At 42.0% G+C, this 23506-nt stretch overlaps 1 protein-coding gene and 1 long non-coding RNA gene across 3 annotated transcripts in view; one reads left to right on the plus strand and one right to left on the minus strand.

The window, feature by feature from the left end:
• The first annotated feature begins 1831 nt into the window (after positions 1–1831).
• Positions 1832–23506, plus strand: part of LOC118229645 (transcription factor IIIB 90 kDa subunit-like) — a 56975-nt gene continuing 35300 nt past the window's right edge. The window contains exons 1-4 of one of the 2 annotated variants that reach the window (XM_035421800.1): positions 1832–2169; positions 2754–2965; positions 19564–19644; positions 23067–23240. In XM_035421800.1, the coding sequence (XP_035277691.1) occupies positions 2782–2965; positions 19564–19644; positions 23067–23240 (439 nt within the window). In that variant the 5' untranslated portion in view covers positions 1832–2169; positions 2754–2781. The remainder of the gene's footprint in view (positions 2170–2753; positions 2966–19563; positions 19645–23066; positions 23241–23506) is intronic. The other variant, XM_035421798.1, reaches the window with a different exon arrangement.
• On the minus strand, positions 9610–10096 carry LOC118229647. Its single transcript, XR_004765708.1, has 3 exons — positions 9990–10096; positions 9769–9886; positions 9610–9673 (listed from the first exon to the last, which is right to left on the minus strand). It is a non-coding gene; the product is annotated as an uncharacterized LOC118229647 (long non-coding RNA).

Below are 23506 nucleotides of genomic sequence, written 5' to 3' on the forward strand. Positions count from 1 at the left end.
AACCTGAACGAACGATTGCAGAACGAACTTGAGGCTAGCTGACTGTCTGCCGTTATGTTTTAAAATATATGATAAAATGTTTACGTTTAATTTCCATTCGTGACTGTACTGTGTCATGTAATCATGTTATATGTATGACATTAATAATACAATTATGTTCAGTTATCTTCAGTTTATGTTTCTCGGCAAAACGAATATGCTTAGCTAGCATATCAGCTTGCCAGTGAGCTAGGTAAGCTATCCGTGGTTAGCTCACGCATTAGCAATATGAACTACAGGGGAAGAACATCGACTGCACTGATCTGATGGTCAATCAATCAGATGTGTAGACTACTGGTGATTTGACTAGGCTAATTTTCATATAACTGTCTGGTAGACCTGCTGTCAACCAAGCAAGTTATCGTCGTAGGTTTTCGCCACAGTCAGTTAATGAGCCATTAACTGCTACTACTCCATCGCCGTTTGTGGTGTTTACTTGCTGGGTGACGCTAGCTGACCGATCGTTCGCATGTCACTTTTTACCGAATAAAAATTAACACTGTCAGCGGTGATTAACAAATCTACCAAGTATTTTAATAACTGATCTACAGGCGTGTAAATATGACAACGCACTTTGAAGAGAAAGTTTTCCACCTGTTGCATAAAGACAAAAATAAGGTACATTGAATTTCTAATTATTATTATTTTCTTGCTAGCTTCTAGCTTTGTCACATTCGTGCAGCCTAGCCCAGGTCGACATTTACGGAATGTACACGACTGACAAGCCGTCAAACACGTTTGACAGATGGAATATTTGCCGGTTAGGGTTAGCTAGCTAGTCAAATGGCTTGGTAGCCGAAGTTGCGAACTGTTTTAGCATAGGCTACTGGACTACCACATATAGCAAATAAGCGTTAGCTGATTACGCTTTCTGTCAACTAATTATTCGGTTAAGTGGGCTAAAGAAATAGTAAAAATGACTCGGCTAACGCAAAACTTCAGAGGAGGATTATTTTATGGTCGTCTAGTGCAGCTGTAAATAGCACACGCTATAATGAAACCACTACAAAATGGGATGCCTGCATTTTCTGACTTCGCACAGGTGGAACGTGGTCGGAGCCGCAATGTCAAGGCCAAGAGACGCCACCTCCCACCCCGGTGACCACAGATTGTAGCCCCTACTGTAGCTCAGTCCTCTGCAGTAATCCGGAAGTGACGCAAGCTGTACCTCATTGGTCCAGAACAAATATTGACACTGTGCCCAAATGACGCAATAAATCATGAAATCGACCCATGGACAGTCATAAGACGAATAAAATACACCTATTATGACTATTTGTTCTTGTGAGAAAAAATTATTGACTTTGTATTTTGATCGCATTTGTACCGTAGACTTACATGGAAACCGGATATGAAAACACCTATACTGGAGCCATCCGTAGTGGCGCTAGTGAGCAACCAGGAACTACAACACCAGGAAATGAGCTTCAAAAACGAAGTCTGGTTTTGGCCGCTTGGTTCTATCCAAAGAGGTCTGTATGCCACAATGGTGACGGAACTGGATATTTACCCTAGTAGGCAGTGCAGGTACAGCAGTCTGTGCCGTTGCACCAGCCATGTACACTTCCTGTGTTTTCAAACCCCGGTCAGCTGATTTCAGAATCGTAGTTAGACTACCTACCAAACGCGCCGGTCAAAATAGGGGGCGATTGTGAAGTGTTTACCAAGCAGATTTGAAACTCAACCATATGGAGTTATATTAGAGTACAACACTCAATGTTTACTTGATTTATATGTATTATACCCTGTACGACTTCACCAGTTTATTAATTGACTCACCGATAATAAATACGTTTCAAAGCGTCCCCCTATTCAATCGATGTCTTTGGCTTCATCCAGTTCTGTTCGAAATGCGAGGAGAGATGAGGCATTGTATTAAAAATATTAACGGTATCGTATCTGAATTGTATACTATATACCAGTGCATACGGTATCACCAATAAGGAAAAACAGAAACCCGATTTTAAATGGCATAATCTATATATGCCCAAAAGCCCAAGAGAAGCGGAACAGACCCAGGGAGTTTATTCCTGGAGCTACGCGACCATAGCCGCTTCATAGCGGCTAAACAAAGTTGTTTTGGCCTTTCTTACCCTGAAGGGTATATCTCACTCTTTCAGTAAGTAATAGATAAGTTTACCCTCGCAAGCCATTATGAGGGCTTCACAGTATTGCAAAATCAATCAATCGTTGTTGCCTAAATGACTATCGTAAAGTCTTAAGAATATATTTCGCTAAATAGCAAAGTAGCAACCGCTGAACAAACGGCGATTAGGCTAGATTCAACACAGTGAAATGCTTAGTCTAGTCTAACTGCCGGTTGTTTCCGTGTCTTGGATAAGGTTAACCAAACTCGGTAAATAACAGTTGCCCGAACTGGTGTCATCCTGCTTCCCAAGTTTAATTGCAAGCAGGATTATCCTGTCACCACCAGACATGTAAAAACCCTTGATAACTTAAATAACTACTTGACAAGACGTCGTGGGTAGGGTAACGGTCGAAGTTCTCATTGAAAAAAGAACACATTTCACGTGTGTAACCAGTTTCTATTCGTCACGTACAAACAGTCCATATCTGAATGCCACCGAGGTAGACTATTGCGCGACAAAGGGAACAGATGTTCGACAGACATGCCAATTTTCATTTATTATAATTTTTGCTGAATGCACTTAGTAACACCGCCCCCTCTCCTTTCCCTTTATGATGACTTGCAGCGCGGCCTGAAGTAACTAAACTGTCACCATGAGCTCTCGTCAGTGCAAGAGCTGCGGCGGCACGGATATAGACATCGACCAGGCCCGGGGCAGTGCAGTTTGCATGGGCTGCGGTTCCGTGTTAGAGGACAACATCATAGTATCAGAGGTGCAATTCGTGGAGAACAGTGGGGGCGGATCCTCAGCCGTGGGACAGTTCGTCTCTTCAGATGGTGAGCAACAGAACAACTCGCCGATAAAATGTTGGTAAATGCCTTTAATTCTAACCCACAGTCAACACGATTCCTGGCTACATTTTCAAGATCAGATGACCTCCCTATGGTGTACCGTCTGGTTAATTAATCAGAAGGCTGTACGTAACGATCTTACAGCCCCATGACATTGAAGATCCACCACCCTCTCGCCCTATAGGAATGACGTCCTTCAAATGAAGCATTCTTCATTAGATGCCACACCTACCACTGATGTGCCTGGCCAAAAAGCATTTTTTTGCTCTCATCTCACTAGCACCCTGTTTCATTGAAGTTTCCAATACTGAACTTTGAGTGGAACCAGGTGTTGTGGTCAGATTAGTACCAAAACAATTTTGGTCTCAACAAAAATGCAAATGCATTTTTGACCATACGCTATAGCTTACTGCTTGTGTACAGGCTTGTTTTGCTAATGTCAAGGGAGCTAATCATTTGAGGTCACTTGAGTGTGGAGCAGTAAGTGAGATCCTGGAACTTCTCATCCTGACTGAAAAATCAGGCAAAGGTGGCACCTTTACCAAATCAGGGGATAAAAACCAGCCACAATTCGTAGAACAAATGTGTTGTCCAAAACTCATCTGATTCATATAGTAAACCAGGTACACGCCATTCAACAGCTAGAGATCTTGCTAATTAGAAGAATCAGGTGTGCCAAATTTGCATTTAAATTAAAACGTACAGGGCGGTAGATTCAGGAATAGGTTGGTCAACTCTGTACTAGACTTGAAGAACCCAATTCATCCTACTTTTACCAAGTTAAGATTCCTTTGCAGGAGAGCAAGATTTGTGATCCCCTACATGCAGACAAGGGTGGATTTACAGTAGTTAAACCCCAGCCACAATTTCTAGGACAAATACATTATCACACTGGTTCCCAAACGCAGTCCTGGAGGGACCAGGATCAACAGTGGCTTTAGTTTCAACCACATATTTAGAGGGGTTATTATTATTCAAAGCGATAAACAAGTTGTTTGTATTATGCTGCTACTTATGCACAGCAGTCTGAAGTTGCATGATCCGTACCAAAAATATTAAGTCATTTTTTTAATACTCAGGTAATATACACATAATCACTATACAGGCTACTTTTGAGCTTCTGAAGTGTTTTTCTTCAAATTACTTTAAGGCATTTTCTTGCTTGGTCCACAAACCCCCAAAATGCCCAATAGCAGTAATTGTAAATCTAGCAAGTCCAAGGCTTCTCTGACATATTTAATATCCTTCACACAAACTGTGTGGGTGCAAACATACAACAAAAACTGAAATGTCAAAAAAAAAAACCATGGAGAGAAAACCCTCCCAGTGAATGGCTACAGTAATTACATTTTAAATGTGAACCTTCCAGAATATGAACACAGGGAATACCAAGCAGAAACCACTAGGCCTTTTCATTTATAGTGTATAGGGCAAATGTTTTGTATTCCCTGGGATATGTTTAGTCACAAATGAAGACAAGGACATGCCATAGTTCTGGTTTCCATATCTGTTGTGGAATGAAATGTTGTCATGCATGTGCACAATTAAACTGAATTAGACAGGAGAGCAAGAGTAGTGTGCAAATTGATGTACTAATATTTTGGTTACACACGCATCACCAAATTTGGATGCATGTGTAACCATCCTTTGAATAAAGCAGATTGTGTATATTTTGATGGTTTTGATGGTCAAAACCATTTCCTTCAAATGCACAACTATATTGCATGTGTACTGTATAGAGCAATTCATAAATAAAAATACTTCAGCACTGAAGGCTTACCTTTTAAGAGGCAAGTCATGCAACATTAAAAAGGTAATTGGAAAGTTGCTTGCTATTACAAGACATTTTCAGAATACTATGGAAAAACATGGTATTGCTTGCATTCCATAATTAGAATCAGCCCAGTCCCATCAACAAAATAAATTTGAACCATTGACTTAATTTGTGAATGGAGATCGCAAATTTATTCAAGCATTTAAGGTTAACCACTTTCACAGTTCCAGAGCCAGAGGGACAAATTTCAGGTTGAAGTACTGTAACCTTGGGGAGCAAAGAACCACAGTTAGAAACAAGACTGAAGTCAGTGCAGCGATGTCCACTTGGGGTTTACCTTAAAAGTATGAGGGCACATTTTCCACTCAGGAGTCATCTTGACCTGTGAAATAGTATGTTGGTTATTTGTGAAATATCTCGGAGATTCTATGATGTTGGGGTTGCACCATTACCTCTCTTGATGGCTCGCTGTGCATGTGTTCTATAACCATGACGAGAATCTCTTTGAACCTGTATAAATTTGCTTGGTCCAGCTTTTGAACTCTTGGAAGTACAGTTGACCTTGGAAGAAACTGAGATTCCTCCACTGAGACTGGAGACAGCCTTCATGCCACTGGAGTAGTATCTGCTGTCCTGTGGACGTTCTTGGCTGCTGAGAGCACTTGTGCTTTGAGTAAGTCCATTTTGGGCAGGAACAGATTGGTCATTGCTAGAGGTATGCTGGGTGCTTTCATGCTGGATAACGCTGTTGTCGCTATTGTGACCAGGGACAAATGTGCTTCCAAGTCCATAGCCAATTCTGAGGACATGTCCAGTGCGGCTGCCTTCTTGAGTGTTGGAAACTACATTATTAACATGACCTTGGGAAGCGGAATACCCGTGTAGAGGGTTTTCAATCTGCGCAGCGCCATAGGGACTAGAGGTTGAATGGATGCTGCCGAGTCCATATTGTGTAGTTCCTGCATTGGGAGCTGTATAGCGACTAAAGACGTGTTTGGTAGTGCTGCTGCCCTTGCTAGTTCCATGGTGACCAGAAGCAGTTTGAATGCTAACAGTTCCAGAGCTACTGAGGGTTGGTTGGACACGGTTAGAAGTTGATTGGGTGCTTTGAACCACATTGGTAGAATGAATTTGGGAAGCTGAATACCAGTTTGGATGCCCTTTGTTCAGATCAGTCTTGTAGGGTTTAGAAGTTGAGGTTGAATAGATGCTGCTGGGATAACGTTGGCCGTTTCTTGTGCGAGGGGCTATGTAGTGACTAGAGACATGTTGATTAGTACTGCCGCCTTCACTATTGCCATAGTGACTGGGGATATTTTGAATGCCAGCTGCTCCATAACTACTAAGGTTTGGTTGGACACCATTAGTGGCTGTTTGGGTGCTAGGAACCACATTGTTAAAATGAACTTGGGAAGCTGAATGCCTGTTTGGATGGCTTCTGCTTTGATCAGAGCTATAGGGACTAGAGGTTGCAGTTGAATGAATGCTGCTGGGTTCACGTTTGGTGGTTCCTGTTTGAGGAGCTATGTATTGACTAGAGACACGTTGAGTAGTACTGCTGCCCTCACTAGTGCCATAGTGACCTGGGACATTTTTAACTCCAGGAGTTCTATTGAGACTTGGTTGGACATTGTTTGGGGCTTGTTGAGAACGGCTACCACTGTGGTTCTCAGCAACCACATTAGCAGTGTAAACTTGAGAAGCTGAATAACCATTTGGGCGACTTCCACTCTGGTAAACTCCACTACCACTGTGGGAAGCACTATAACTACTAGAGAGATAGGAAGCTGTGTCAGAGTGGATGGGGGTGGATTCATGCACCTTTCCATCTACAAGAGAACATAAAAGTGCATGTCTTCAGCTACACTCGTACAGTGAATAAATGGTATGTCTTTTTAAAGCTTGCCTAGGGTTATGTTCTTACATTCTTTGGGTGAACTCCCCTCCACTTTAATGGAGCCAAAGCCAGGTGTCTCAGACTTGAACATCTTATCCACAAACAGTCTGTTGGTCGAGTTGACTTCATAGAAGCACTGTACTGTAAGCCTATATGAGAAGAATGCACATGATCAGCATATGATCTAAACATCTTAACATGGGGCCACTAGTTTTTTTTTTTTCCCCCCCTTCTACTTTAATAATTTTTCCAAAAATAGACTCTTCATTGCTGAAAGGGGCCAGTTACTGAGATAGTTCAGCCAATATCCACCATCATTCACACATCAGGCAACTCAAAACCCATTCAGGGTGAATATTAACTACCTGAATACAGAGTCCCTGGTGATCTTGGGTGCCTCCTCTGGTTCAAACTGCCGGTGAGAGACGATCTCATTTTCATAGACTATGTAGCGATCGTCAGCCTGAAAGACAAAGCAAGCTTTGGTTTGGGGAGAAAAAACCTCACCCTGTCAGAAGCTAAATTGGAACTAGGCAGAATATTCCTGAGTTGCGTTCAGTTTACCATGAGTTGGTTATTAACACTTTTGGTATTTTTTTTGCAAGTAGAACAAGTCTTGTTCGCAATGTGCTCAACTCATCCTATTGAAGATAATTGAAACGTCACCTATAGGATTATAAAATTGTGCATTACCTAAACCCATTGATGCATTGCCAGTTGATTTTGGTTCGTTGTTGTTCTGAACAGCAATAACACAAAACAGATTTTCTGCGACTCAGCTGATTTTGAAACTCCAAAGTTACAGTGCAATCATGTTTCTCTAAACTTGTGGTGCAGCAAAAGTTGAGTTAGAGGTACTTTGGAAAACAGACTTGATACAATGCTGCATTCAACAATGTTCATCCTCAGTCATGTTTCTAAAAAATAAAAATAAAATTGACGTACCAGCACTCTGGTGCCACATGTATTCACACCAAATACAAAGAGAACTCGGTTGGTGTTAACTTCCCAAGGCTTGCAGTTCTTGTCCAGGAGAGTGGTGCTGCTTGGCGCCACAGGTGGAATGGCTGCTGCAAGGCTGGCCACCACTGTCATCACTCCATCGGTAGAACACACTAAAATGGCAAGAGCCCCCTTTCATCATCCAAACTTTGATACCAGTTCTAAAACTATGAACTATACCAGTTCTACATATGGCATAGAATATTACTCAGGCCCATAGAAACAATGCCTCAATGTAAACCGAGGCATGTATTTCAACCCTCAAGATGTCAGCGTAGGTATGTTAACCTGCCAATATTAAGTTAAATAGCACAGGTGCACAATCAGTTATCGGCCCAAATATGATGCAGTTAAAAGGAAGAGCCAAAGTGAACCATGGATGCAACTCCAATCAGTGCAAAGCCTCCAAACAATTAGAAATAAGAGTGCAACAATATTCAGCTGGTTCACTGTGACCCAATTGACACAAATTCTTTTGGACAAAATGCAATGTAGACCACACCAAAAGACACATCCTCTGTCAAGTGATGGCTAAAAGCCTTATTTGACGCCAATTTCTTTCACATAATATATCCAGTAATTTTTCTGGTTATGTTGTACTCCCAGCTCCTCCACAACAAATAAAGCAATGCAGCAGTAAAAATGCCTAGGATATCTATTAGTGAATGTCTCCAGTGGTCATGGTTTACAGTTCAATTTCCACAAGTTCACCAACTACCGTAACTCAAATGAGTAAATGGTCACACATTTGATGGTTAAATGTGAATATTAGAATCTTTATACTTCAGCTGAACTCAATCCTAACAGCCGACTAAACTAAGGTTCTTTCAGCCAGATGATTAATTTAGCCAAGCAGTACACTTTTGAACACAAGAAAGTATATAAATATTTTCCTTTCAGATTTAATTAGGTGCATTGTCTGTCCAAAATTGTATGGTGTGATATCCAGTACACATTTACTTCAGTTCACATGCTTACAAGCTCTACTAGAGGTATATAGATGAGAATTTGAGGTTTATGTTCCAGAATGGGATGATTGTTTAACAAGCTTAGAGACTAGTACCCTTTTAATGCTGAGAGGAGGGAATTGCTGATTAAAACAACCCTCAGGACTTCTTATGATCTTTAGAAATTACCTATGAGTTCATGAGTGTTGAAGAGGCAGCGCTTAGCAGTCGACTTTTGGATGTCCAACGTCTTAGCATCCCTTGTGAGAACTTCAAAGGTGCCAAAGAAATGGTTCAGGGTAATCTCCTAGACAGAAATGGAAGATTTAGGGCTGGCATAATTAGGCACCTGCACTACAATACAACACAGTTGACAGAGGGAGTATCATATTTCTCTCCCAATGAAATGTGGGTCAGGGGCATTGATGATGGTTCTGGAGAGCTGGAGATGGATTGCAAAATGTGTGAAAACACACATCCCAGCTGACAAAATATTCTCAATATTGCTGCCATGTAGTGTCAATGTTAGAACACTGGCAAAACAATTCAGTAACATTACAGTACATTTATTTGGCAGACGCTTTTACTCAGAGACATACAATAATTGCATAAAGAAGGTCATTTTTCCATCAGTAACGTTGTGAGGACATTGTGTTAGCTAGGATTATTCCCCTTCAGCTAATCACGAACTACAGGACTGGCTAGTGTACTGTATGTAAAATCATTTTGGGCCTTTTACATTCCAAGTGCATCATGTTAAATTTTAATAAAGGTGTGTCAAAGAAACCATGTACTCCCATTTGTCCAGTGGGTCTTTGGCTTAGGTTCAGAAGCTTGCTAAAGACAACTTCACAGCCCTACCCTTACCTCATATATGTAGCCAATTCTGAAGACTGGCACCTCCAGGGTCAAGCTCTGGCTGTTGTTCTGCAGGATGTAGCCACGCTTTGCTGCCAACTGAGGTGTCAGTGGGTAATTCCCAATAGTGACCTCCCACACATGTCCCAGGTTTTGATGAGCCACCTTGAAGATTATGCTCCTTTCTGTGCAGACTGCTGTGAAGTCTGGTGGAACTGGAGGATATGGCAATTGGCAAGCGTCAATACATCAGTTGAATTTAAAAGCAGGTATCACAACTGTGCTCAGAATAAGAGTTGAGGAATCTTACAGGCATCCTTAATGAGAGCCACAACAGAAGCAAGGTGATAGTAAGGTTCTTGCTGGGGAATGATGTTCAGAGTGTAATTTATGTCCAGTGAGTACTGCAGCAATCCTTCTCCCAGGTACTGTTGAAAATGAAACCTGATCATCATTGTGCAAACAAGTGGTTGATATAAATTGATTCTTCAAAAACTTCTAGTCTGATCACTCATTCAAGTAAATGCATACCATCCTAGGGACAATGCGGTCTTCGAAAGGGACCTTGATAATATAGGCATGGGTTCCGTTAAGGTGAGGGATCTCTGAGATGGTGTAACCACTCTGAAACGCTTCGGATACCGAGAAGGTCTCTGTATTGAGTCTCACTGCAACCAGTTCCACATCCGAAGGGAAATTGCCCAGGTACACAGTGAATACAAATTCTCCAAGGACAGTTTCTGTAGTAAAATATGGTTTGGTGTCAGAACATACTGATTTGATCCATCAGGTGACAAGGTGAATGGAATTTTATGAGAGACACACTACATAATTCAATAAGTTTATAATTGCAGTGCAGTATTCTTCACTGAGGAGAGGAATTTGTAGCATTATGTAGGATGAATGATCTAGTGTGTATATTTCAGTTCATTAGCACTAACAGATTTATGTTGATAGTTTTTTTGGGGTGGGGGTGGGCATTCTATACTTAGAATTTTACACACACTAAATGTTCATCTGTGAAACAGTCATCCCTGTTTATGGAACTGGTTATTAAAAAGGACACTTACGGTCAATTGTGAAAGGATACTGGGGCAGTAGTGGAGTTGAACATGCCCTGGGTATACGATGCCTAGTTTCAAGGACACCATCCATGAAAAGATGCTCATAGTAGAGGTAGATGATGTAGAAATCGTTATAGGTATTGTTAAGGACATGGCTCTGGCAAAAAGGTAACCAAAATCCCTTGGTTAATTTTGTGCAGTGGCATCACTTTAGTGCAGTTTTTGAACAGGACTTCTCATTTCAAGACCATTTTAAGTATTTATCAGCATCTACTTGTATACTGTAAGAGATAAACCCAATGTCAAGAGCAGGGGTGATCAACCTTGGTCATGGAAAGCAATGGAGTCTACTGGGATTGTTACTTAGTGCCTAATTCATCCTTTACAAGAGCCGGTTAAACATATTCTAATGTCACCTCACCTGGTGTCTTGAGCATAAACTGGTCACTCAATTCAAATTCAAGCAAAAGCCATCATAGACAACGGCTCCTTCCAACAACACTGAGTACCACTGGCTTAGGACATGTCATCAGAATCAGGAGTATTGGACAGTCTTACCCTTCTGTAGCCCCCTTCTGCACCAAAGGGGATGCTCAAATGTGTCGTCGGCCCTCTGATGTCCATCAAGTAGCCCCTCGCTTTCCATGTGTTCTCATCTAGAAGCGTGCCCTCCACACCCATGCTAACATGCTTGCTCACAAACTCTGAGCGATCATATACTAGCGGCGTCATGACCGTTGGAATCTCCCAGAATACCCTCAGTGTCTCATCATCAAAATCACTGGGATCTGCAAAACCAGTGGCAGCATGAACGTCAACCAATGCTTCATTTCAGTATTCTGTGTTTACCTTACCTGAATTTTTAGAGCCAGCATTTTACACATTATCCATTATTACAAGTGGGTAATTTGCAATTCAGAAGTTAAGTACAATGGTTAGTGGAGTAGTGCCAGTGGCCATACCTGGGAAACTAAGCTAGCAGAAATGGGAAGTTGCTAGCTTAGTGTTCCCAGGTATGGCCACTGACTCTAGTCCACTAACCATGGTACTTCCCTCTGTTGCTGTGCCATACCATTTCTCCCCCTTTTACAAAAAAACACAAGGACATTAAAACCGCCAACACTGAAACCTCTAACAATTGAGGCCAATCTAAAATAGGTGAGGACTAGTTCCAGCAGTTGATAAAATAAATGTAAACATAATAAAATGAAGACAGGCATGTAAAACAAGACAATAGAGGTACAATGCATACAGTTAAATTTGAACATGCTGCATGTTAGGCAAGTAAATTTGATAACTTGGCTTTGAATTTAGTCATATAAGGCTGTTCATTTCAAAGCTTTCCAAGCACCATAGTAAGTCAAGGCTCTTCCCTGCTTCAGTCTTGAGCTTGGCAAAACTGGAGGAGCAAATTCTGCTAGTGGCTCAGTGTACAGCATCAAGCAGACCAGATGAGTTAAGGAGCATTTAGGATGGCCGAACTACAGGAAGAGCACTTACTTATTGTGCAGGCAGCAGATATATCCACCATTTTTACCATCCATTTCTGCCTGAAGAACATAGTTGTGTGGATCTCCACCACTGATATATCATCAACCTGAAAGGGACACAAAGTTGTAATCTGGGAGAATAGTTCTTAGGAGCATGAATACGATTAGCATTCATAAAATCAGCTTTGTGAGGGCCATCAACTGAGATAAAAGTAAATCACTTCTACGGTATTTATGTTCAAATACTTCCACTTTCTACAATACAGTGCACTTATTTGGCACAGAACAAATTCTTTGAATTAGATTAATGCAAAAACAATTTCAGTGAAGTGTAAATGAACATCATTGAAAGTTGTAAATGCTCTTGAGTCCCTTTTTATTATATGCATTATTAAAAATCAGTTTCATCAAGTTGCACAAAACTACCGATTATGGAGACCAGTCGTGTTCAGGTTGTAGTGTTCCATTTTGTGACCACACAGCATTAGACATTCAAACACATCACGCTTTCATTAAACTCAGTCATTAGCATTTTGATGCAAGTGTCACATGTTAACCAATATTCACACAATTATAATCATAATACAATAAAAATAAAATAAAAATAAAGGCACCATAGCTGTACTTGCCTTCGAAATGTTAGAGTGACGCTGCAGGTAGGCCGAGCGGAACACAACCCGGTTCGCAGTAGCGCCCACCCCATACCCGAGTGCATGGGCATCAGCAACGGACATGGTCCTTTCCTGTCCATCCTCTAGGAACATTAGATGCCACCCAGAGACCATAGATGCTTGGGCCTGGAGGGAAAGAGCAGAACTTTGATGCATCTCAGTAAAATATAGCTATCTATGGAGCACAGCACCTCAGCAACTTTCCCTGCTTTCTTCTGGAGCGGTTTGTATTAGCACATAATCAGGCATCTCCTAACTTAAGAAGAACCAGTGTGGGTGCAGGCTTTTGTTTTAGGGCAATTTTTAAAAACATGTCTCTTTGTAAGTGGCCAAACATTTGCAAAAGTCCTGTGTGTACAACTAGTGTAGAGTTGAATGATTAGTCAGTGGTTATGAATGTCTGTAGAAGGTTTAGAATACACAGCAAGTTATTTTATCCTACATATGTACAGTCCCGCATCTGAACAACTTGTTACTCACATGTCCCTATCCAGTCTTAGAACTGCCTCACACATTGGCCTACTTAAAAATTAATGGGTGTAATATCACTGCCCAATAAAACGAAGTTTTGAGGGCACTCATGATCAAGTTCTAAGGAAGGAAGAGAAATGTTAAAAAAAAAAAAAAAAAACCCCCAAGAGTTTTGGGACTCTTACACATGACATGCTGTTTACTACTCACTAGGTTTAATCAGACCACTTCACCAGGGTACCAGTTGCAACTGCTAATTGTAGGGGTGTAGGTTTTCTAGAGTTCTATTTTCTGTAGTTGTCCCTAGATGCTCTCTACAGCATATTGAAAGAACATTTGAGATTAGCTATCTGCTTGGTTCTACCATAGTTTTATCCAGGATTATGTTGATATATGTTGATGTGTTATTTAGTGGCAGTCCTACTTCACACGATGCACCAGTCAATTGACGATGACCAGAGAAGTTTAATCATATTTTATCATGGTGTAATATCAGGATGGAACTTTGAAACAGTTTTGAATTGTTTAAGATTCAAAAACCTAGCTTCTCCCATTACTAAATGGGGTTAAATTGGCTTGTGACTTACTGCAGAAAGAGTTGAGTCCCATGCATTTTTGGAGGGCCCATTGGGTGTGCAGTGCGCATCTCTCCATACTGTTACCTAGAACACAGGACAGTCAGTGAGTAGAGAGGTGCATTTACAATAACATACTGCCATGTAATGCACAGAGCTTTCATGTTTAGGTGAAATTGCCATCCTGTCTTCATAGCAATTATAAATAGCAATTCAGAGCACATGGGAACATTGCTTCCTTACCTGCATTTCTTCCCAATGCGGATGTCCAAATGAAAGATTTGGACCAGGGGTGTGAAACTCCAGTTCTGAAAGGCTACAGCCCCATTTGAATAAATTGTGTATCAAGCCTACTTGATAAGAATACTTGAAGTGCAATTAGTTCAAGTAAAAAAAATTGTATACTTCAGGTAAACTTCAGCATACTATTTTCACATGGGGCGGGTACAGGTATTTGTGGTTTTGTGTGGCTTTCAATCAGCAGCCAATTCAGGCCTTGAGAACAACGTGTGTGGAGCCTTTAGCCAATCATTCACAATGAAACATACCGAAAAACCAGCAGACACCATGGCCCTCCAGGACTGCAGTTTGACACCTCTGCTTTAGGCCCTTCCCATCAACATCCTTCACATTATTTGGAATGGCACACTACAGCAATACTCGCATAACCTTCAACGTTCCTCCCCAGTCAGAGGACACACCCACAGTACCTCCATGTAGTTCTCCTCGCAGGTGACCTCCCTATCTGACCAGGGCAGGGGGAGAGAGCAGGTTTTGGCCACGTGGTGGACGGCCTCTTTGCCCAGGTCGTCAGTGGACATGATATTGAACTTGAAGGTGAATAGCTGGTCGTTCTGGGGAAAAGAGGGAGAGCGTGTCACATTCACCAATACTAGCTCAGGGTTTTTTTTTTTCTTCCAGGAACTGCATGTCACCTGGTTCTCTGTGTGGCAGGAGTAGTAAGAGGCTCGGAGCGCGATGTAGCCGTCCATGCTGAACGCGCTGCGTGTGTAACCACATGTCACTGCATACTTCCCATCAATTGGATACACACCAGTAGCATCTGGGGACACAAGGTTTCATAAAATTCAAAGTGTGGCACACGCTTACACTGGTGCACGCGCTCACATTTACTATACATACCCAGACCTTTGTGTACATACGAGTGCACGCACACACACGCTAATCAGATGGTTTAGTGTCATGGTCATTGCACTAGCAAGGCTATTTGCTAAATTAGTTGTTAGCTGGATTAGTGTGAAGGAATCCATGATCTGAGGCTAGTAAAAAAATAGAGTGTAAGCTCAGCATGGGTCTTTAGTCCGAGCATAAAGTGACACCATCTCACGTGGGATTTCAATGCATGACCAGCCGGTTTCGATCAGTCAGTAAATTCATAAAATCTTTATCCCTGGCAGCAGTTTATTAAGCAGCCAAAGTACTCAGTAACAACTGTGCAGATAAGTGTAACAAAATGACAGGTCATGTACATTGATTGCAAGAACACAAATCAGAACCAATAACACGCATACAGTTCTATCAAGGGTCTCTGAAAGGTTTATAAAAAGGAGTCTGCAACCCTGGTCCTATCCTCACAGGGTCTGGTAGTTTTATTTGGTCAATCCACTGCTGAGTAACACTTAACCATTCTGAGGCCTGTATCACAAAGCAGGATTACTTCAGAGTAAATCCCAGAGCCCTCCCAAATCTGGAACATGGACTGAAGTAAAAAAAAAGAGCCGTTTCAGGTTTTACTCATTGCAGTTATCCAGCTAACACAGTAATCCTGTTTAGTGATACAGGCCCCTGGGTCTCCAGATACTGAATTGGTTGCTGAAATGTAGGTGAAAACAAAAACCAGCTGACCATGCAGCTCTCCAGAACCAGGGTTTCAGAACCCTGCTATGAGTTATAGTACTGATGAATAAATAAAATGAAATGCATGGTAAAATATAGCTCAAGTCAGAGAAATCTGCAGTAGGAATTCATAAAAACCAATAATCCTGAATATAAAAGGACAGTTCATTGTATTTATAATGGTTTAGGCATTACTGACAAATTGAAGCTTGAATTTGGGTAGTCTGTAACATCTGCCATATGAAAGCACCTGAAATTCCCATACGGGGGATTCTCGTGGTCAAGGCTGGGCCAGTGTTACGTGCCACAATGACTGACACGGAGCCGAGGCAAATGCTCACCTATAGCCTCGATGCGGAGCGGTTTGGTCGTAATCTTCTGGTCTACAGAAATCAGCAAGTATCGATCCCGACACTCTGACACAATGGCTCCTGAAAAGAAGGGTGGTAGGGGGAATGGAATGACAAGGTTAGCCTCAACAGTCGGCCATTGAAGGAGGCTGGACCTTCCAGGATATGTGGGATGGTCTTGAGTTTTTCCAAATAGGAGTCTGCTTGTTTAACAATGAAAATAAAAGCAGTCATGGCTGATCTATAGCTCAATAAATTCCTTAATATCCTAATGTTTTTATTCCTTTTGAAAAAAGCTGCATATGCAGGCTAAGTTTCCCCATTGTACATGAAGTGCAGTATTTATTTAAATAATAATAATCATATAACTTGAAATTTATTGACCAATATGTACTTGAAATGCAATAAAAGCTTGCATACGTGAGGCACAAAATACTTCAACACCTACCTCTCTGAGCAGTAGCATAATCTACAAGGGGAAGTAACAGGGAGCTTAGCAACAGAACTCTGCAGGACAAAAGAAAGGTTGAAAATCAGGACACTTTTCTGTGGACTGCCTAGTGGAAATTCCCAGTACGCACATGAAATTTAACCCTTGTTTTTTCAAAATTCTATGTTGTTGGGTTCTAGAACTCCATTGCTTTCATTTGTCAGTAGTGAGCTACATCAGCATTAGAATGTTCAGGTAAGAACATTTGAAACACTTAGTTGTGATCTTACACATTAAAAGATTAAAACAATATTCCAACCAATTAAATTTGGACCATGGCAATGGAGTTTAACTCACCCTACATGAAAATTTAAATTCACAGGCATCCTGCTATCGTATCCACAAGCTAGGCACAGAATCTAACAGACAACAAACTGGGGAATTGAGAACAGCAGGCCAGGAAACACCTGATTTTAAAAATCCCTGTCCTTATTGGCTAGAACTATAGTCATTTCACAAATTACAATGGACCAATTAGGGATGGCAGAAAACCATGGAAACTGTGGACTGAAAATATTTAATCATGGCAGAAATAAGATTACTTCATGCTCCGTGACCCCATGAAATATTAACCTGCACAAAATGAAACATTTAGTTTGATTTCCGTTTGCAGTAAGAGTTATTTGATCTGCGAATGTCTGATCTTTGCCCAGTCCTCTTTCCTCATTGATTGATTTAAGTGGATGATTGGATAAGAAATTGTATCCCTTATTCCTCTTGGTGCTAATTATCTGCCAATTGCTGGGTCCCAGAAGTCTGGTGATAATGCAGACTGTTTTGTTACCAAAGCAATAGGGGCTAATTGGTTGAAAATACATATCCTGTGTCATTTTGTTCTCTGTAGTGTACTACCAACTTAGCAAAGCCACTGCTAAATGGTTACACCTGAGTGAAGCCCATAGGCAGGGGTGTACAACTCCAGTCCTGGAGGGCCGGTTTGCACGCTGGTTTTAGTTCCAGTCGATTTCCTTTTTGTTTTCTGACAGCTCTACAAACTACACTGGTTCAGTCGTGTACTTCAGCTCAGTAAAATCTTTAGAATACACTTGCTTTATGCTGCTGTAGCTGGTGCTTATACAAATATCAGATCAAAATATGATTGAGCTAATTAAATAATTAAGTGCCCAAGTTGGCACTAAATCCTAAAACAGATTGGCCCTTGTTGCGCACCCCAGCCTTAAGGCATACATACTGGGGTTTTTTTTTTGTACTACTTGTTTTCTTTCTTACCTGATCGTTAGTTGATTGATTAATGTCACTGATTGACCAGGAAGTCCATTCACCTGGTGTCCCAGGTGTAAATGAACCCCTGATTTGAATAAAAACCAAAAGTACTATTGCCTTGAGCTCCAGATTTGGGTATCTAAGTGGGTGCCCAATCCAAAAAGGGCCAGTTTGTGGGTGCAGGTTTTTGTTTCAGCCTTAGCGCTAAGACATCAGAGTCTACTTATTAAGGTTGTGATTGAAGACCATGTTTAATTCATTTGCTGAATCAGGTGTCCTAGTCCTGGGCTAAAACATAAACCTGCAGTCACACCGGCCCTTTTCTGACAGGATTGGACACCCCTGATCTAGGCCTAACCCTGTTCCTGGAGAACTGCCATCCTGTAGGTTTTCATTTCAACCCTAATTTGGTACCCCTGACTCTACTAATTAAGCTACTTAATGTGATCGCTAGCTGTTGAATGAAGTGTGTTTTGTTAGGGTTGGAGTGAAAAGCTACAGGACTGTAGATCTCCAGGAAAAGGGTTCGACAGCCCTGCCTTAGGGATTAGATTGGTTTCACTCCTGGCCTTGGAGAGCTGCAGGGTTGCAGGTCTGTGTTTCCACATAATAATTTGAAATCAAGTCAGTCCCAAAAAACAGGTGAGGTAAGTTAACTGTAATCAACTGCTTAATTGATTCATTGATTGCTGAGTGATAGCATAATCCCATGCACACCCCATGGCTCACCAAAGGCAGAAGTGAACAGTCTCAATGGTTCCCAAACCTCTCCATACCCCCCAGCCAGGATACAGATATTTGATGTGTTCCAATGAAGGGCTTGATTAGTGAATCAAGCTAGGAATACCTGAAGAGGGGTTAGGAAACCACTGCTCAAACTCAGTTCTTGTGCTTTGCAGTGTTTCTGACTAACCAGCAGGGGGTAGACAAGTATTACACGCATGTTCATTACTGCTAAGCAGGGATTGTATGGTCTTGAATTGTGGTTCATCTTTTTGTTCACCAGGTGGTGCAAATTCCCTTTGTAATTCCTGAATTTTAATGTTTTATTGTGCCTATACCTTTGGGTAATTTTTATCAGTAGCTAATAAATCGGGTTGGGATCTACTGGTGGGTTGTGGAAGGAGTTGAGAGGTCAAGAGATGTTATATGAAACAGGACTTGCTGTTATTGACATGCTTTTCATTGACATTAACCCAAATATTGCGTCTGTACTGTACTCATTGCAGGGTGCATGCAGTTGTTATAGCATGTTCAAAAAACTTTTGAATATATGTCGTTAGAAACATGAAAATGTGTTTGCTTAAGTGGACCATGGGCTGAGAAAGTTTGGAATATTCATTTGTGTCAAGTTCTGGTCCTCATAGATTCCAGGGTGTCTGATTTGTCTGAGTTAAAACACACAGGTTATGATATTGTGTGCCAGTGTGGCTGTTCTTATTGGCCAACTCCTGTGGGAGACGCCCAGCTGTGCCCATTGGCTGCTCCTTTGGGGAAGGGAAACATGCAATGTTATAGCTGTAGACAGGCAGTTGAGTTGTGTTCATTGGCAGGATAAAATTTTCAAGTTGAGCACCTTGACTTACTACCAGAAGGTTGTGGGTTCAGTACCTGTAAAGGTAGCCATTGAGCAAGCTAGTCTATCTGAACTGCACTGGTGAATGTATGTAAATGGATAATGAAGTGCTTAATAATGTTATATTGTATATGCATGCAAGTTGCCATGGGTAATGGTGGTACCAGTGTGTCAACATTACATGCCTCCACCAGGGTATCTGATGAGGTATACCCTATAATGAGGTATTGTGATGCAGTGTGATGTAATATGTTGTGATGTGATATGCTCTGATGTAGCGTGGTATACCGAAATGCATTGCAATGTAAATGATCTCTTCCATACCGTACTTCTACAGGTACAGGGAAGGCCCCAGCCTTGGGGAGTGGGTTCCACACCAGCTTGGGAAAGGAGTCTCGGGCCCAGACGCTGCAGAACGGTGAGTGCTTCCCATTGGCACTGAGCGACCACACCCGCATCGGTCCAAGCTGTGACCTCACAAAGCCGTCGCAGGATGGCGTTCTACACTTTCAGAACATTTCATACCTCACATTCATGGGGAGAGAATTGCTTTCATAAATATCCAGGATTATGGAGTAGATAAAATGTAAAATATAATGCGTGTATTGCCATGCATAGAAGCACATAATAAGAAAATGAATAATGGACTAATATTTCAAAGCAGGTACAGGTTAAATTCTGTAAATTGAATTCCAGGAGGGTCATTTATTTATTTTTGACAGTGGAAACTTCAAAATTGAAAGCTGTAGTGTGAAATTCACATGTAGTCAGTGCATATGTCTGTCTGTGTGTACATGTGCTGAGCCTTGAATTTGTAAGAAATGACTTCTCAGGCGGTCTGGAAGCCCCGTTGTGATTTTGGCATCTTCACAGTGCTGGGGATAAGGCCGCAGCAGTTACCCACAATCCCCGTCACGGCGGGGCGATGCCAGCTGCAGATAGCTAGGCCCTGTTGGGACCTGCAAAAGCAGCGTGTGGAACAGCATGACCAAAATGATTGGCAGGTTCCGAGAGCCAGTTTCCCACTGCAGCGGGACGCATGTGATCACGTAACCTGGGTGACAGCAGTCCATGGAGAACCAACACCAAATATTTCCACTCAACTTTTTTTTACTTGTTTTTTTGACTGTTGAACTACAAATAAGGTCCTTGAAAACTAGTCTACTAATGATATTATTATACAATTATGGATACTAGTCTAAACTCTATGAATAGTCCTTGAAAATTGTATCGTAAAACCCTTGATGAAGGAAGAAGCATGGCTGATTGTGAAGGCTGGTTTGATTTAATAATAGGGGTTTTGTGTGCCTGGTTGGGACGAGGCTTTCGACCCTGGTCCTGATTTTGACCTGAAGAGTCTGCTAAGCCTAATCTTCACCTTAAAGCCAATATAGATCCAAGACAATGCTTACAATATAGTCTGCCAAGCCTTTTCTTCGCATTAAAGCCAATATAGACCCAAGAACCCTGGTGAGGTGTGAGAACTGAGGAACCAACATCTTTACTTCAATTTTATATCAGTTATCCCACGTTCTGAGCAATTACAAATAACAGAAGACCCTGCAGCTCACCAGGACCAGGGTTGCTTGGAGTACTTCCTGGTTTCTGCTGCATGAAGCACCTGTTTCAAACCACTCTCGCCCTACACCCCCACCAGCTAGTCAGTGTCAAATATCCAAACAGGGCTTGACCCTAGTCACCTCCATGCCACTGAATAGTTGATGAGTAGGACGTGGGCTGATAATAGGAGCAACAACTTCCCGGAGTCAGCCATTGGTGTGCATGCGTAAGTGAAAATACATCACAAATGCATATATAGCCTATATATGCAAATAAAAAAAATTCATGCATGCACGAGCTGCTAAAATGTACACAGTCTGTCTGGCTCTCGAAGGAACACAGGTACGTTTGTATTGTTTTGGGCTGGAATTAAGAGATGATGTCATTCTCTATTCTCTGTCTCTGACCAGCTTTTCAGGAGCTTCCAAGGTAGTTGCAAACTTTGAACTGTGATTGTTCTCTGTTCTCTCTTTTAATCACTGAACAGCCATCCTCAAAAAGAACAAGAAGACGACTTCACTTTATTGATGGCAGTGAAGTGATTTTATTGCCGTCATTTCAATAGATGGTTTGTCTTGGTGCTTGCCCACATTGTGACACTGCCAGAAATAAAATGTTTCAAAGATTAAAGGCACTTAAACCAGACCATCCATAGACTGTATAAAAACCATAGACATATGAGTTGTCAGGTGCTTCACCTAGATAAATAAGTGGGATTTTAAGTACCAATGTTTCTTATGATATCAAAACCTGAACATGCCAGTGCTAATGGTGGTCAGGTCATGCTAGAGACCATCTGATGGGCTGAGTGGGTAATCCTTGATCTGGGTATGCCTGGATCCAAACAAGGGCCAGGGCCCCAGGAACCACACCATCCTCATTAGTAATTCATCAATGATCCAGCTGTCTTCTACAGCACTATCATTGGACAGGGACATGAACCCTCCCAGCACCTCTTCCAGGAGGAGGCCCTCCATCCAACCCTAGAGTCGCAGGGCGGTGTTGCTGCCCTTTAACATGGCCGACGCCCTGCATTCGTGTTATACAGCTGGGACTTACCGGTTCAGTGCAAGCAAAGCACCACTGTCGGCCATTACCATCCAGAGTCTGAGGAGAGGAGGGACCCAAGGCCGTGCTCTGTGGGATCCCCCTACCGCCAACCCAGTTATGTAACGCAGCGGGCTGCATAATCCCCCCCAGAAATCATGACGGGATTAACCACCGGCGGGCATTTGCAACGCAAGGCCACACTAACGGTTGCAAACCTGAGGGATTACCCTCTTAAGAGCTTTTTTCTGAGGGGCAATTTTGGTGTTGCTAAAAGCCAGACCATGCTTCACGGAGTTCGGCTTTTGTGCTTTGCCCTCAGCCCTGAGGAAACGCGTTAAGCATGACAGGTCAATAACTAAAAATGACTGCAATTTTTATTTGCTTATCAGATTCCCTCATTTATATGTTGTAACCGCAGGTGAGAAGTAACTTTCAGTTGGAATATATGGTTAAATAAAGGGATTGAAATAAAAATAAAGTTTCCAGAGTAACACACAGGAATTGCTTAGGAATGCAATGGCAGTGCCCTACTTAAGATTTGTAACTACAACTTAAAACAAGTTCTCTAACCATTACATTACACTGCCACCATTGATAAAACAGTTCTTTTATATATAAAATATGTATTTGTATGTAGTTGTAAGTGCATTACACAACCAGGACAGCTTTCTGCTGGAGAAAACAGAGACAGGCACTCTGAATGATGAACTATAGTGGCAGTCACCATTAAAATGACAGCTGAGTGTTAAAAGTGTGAAGTCTTATGCATTTCAGTTATGTGTTATGGAATGTTTTATGGACTGCCATCTTACAGAATCTTTTAGAACATTTGCAAAAGTACATGAGCGTAGCAGTAATCACTGTGTCACTGTATATTTGGACACAGATTGCTGACACACACACTAGTGACACATGTTGGGAAAATGTATTCCTTATGGGTTGGATGTGTACTTTTCACACATTTTGCTTTTTGGAGAGTGCTTAAAAAAGTGCCTCACTTGGAGGCTAGTGGACAGTGAGCAATGCGGCGTGATTTACAAGAGAGAGCCTGTGTGTGTGTGTGTGTGTGTGTGTGTGTGAAGGCTTCATGGTTCCGCTTCACATGGTCAGGCCACAGCTGTCTGTCCGTTCAAATTTTGAATCCCTGTCAGAGGACGGAACGTTCTCTCCGCACCGCTCGAAACGCCCAGGTGTGCGAAATCGCTTATCTCAGCGTGTGCCTGTCTCCAGGGAAACGGCAGATCCATAACCTGGGCAACCAGCTGCAGCTGAACCAGCACTGCCTGGACACGGCTTTCAACTTCTTCAAGATGGCAGTGAGCAAGCACCTGACACGGGGCCGGAAGATGGCCCACGTGATCGCCGCCTGCCTTTACCTGGTCTGCCGGACGGAGGGCACGCCTCGTATCCTTACGCCCCGCCCACGTGCTGCCACGGCGACGTGACACGATCGTTCCAAGTGCAGCCAACACAGACACATAAACCAGAGTGAGCCATGTTGTGAACTATACACACTGTCACGCAGTACTGACTGTATTTAAATCCAGACTGTTTCAATGTTTAATCCAGAATATAAAGCTTTCTCATATTAAGTCATGCCTTCAAAATATGTAGTCATGAAAAAAACAATGGAACTTGCGCCACAGTCTCCAGGGTGCACCATGCCGCAA

The sequence above is a fragment of the Anguilla anguilla genome, chromosome 6 (assembly GCF_013347855.1).
Source record: "Anguilla anguilla isolate fAngAng1 chromosome 6, fAngAng1.pri, whole genome shotgun sequence".
Classification (NCBI taxonomy): Eukaryota; Metazoa; Chordata; class Actinopteri; order Anguilliformes; family Anguillidae; genus Anguilla; species Anguilla anguilla.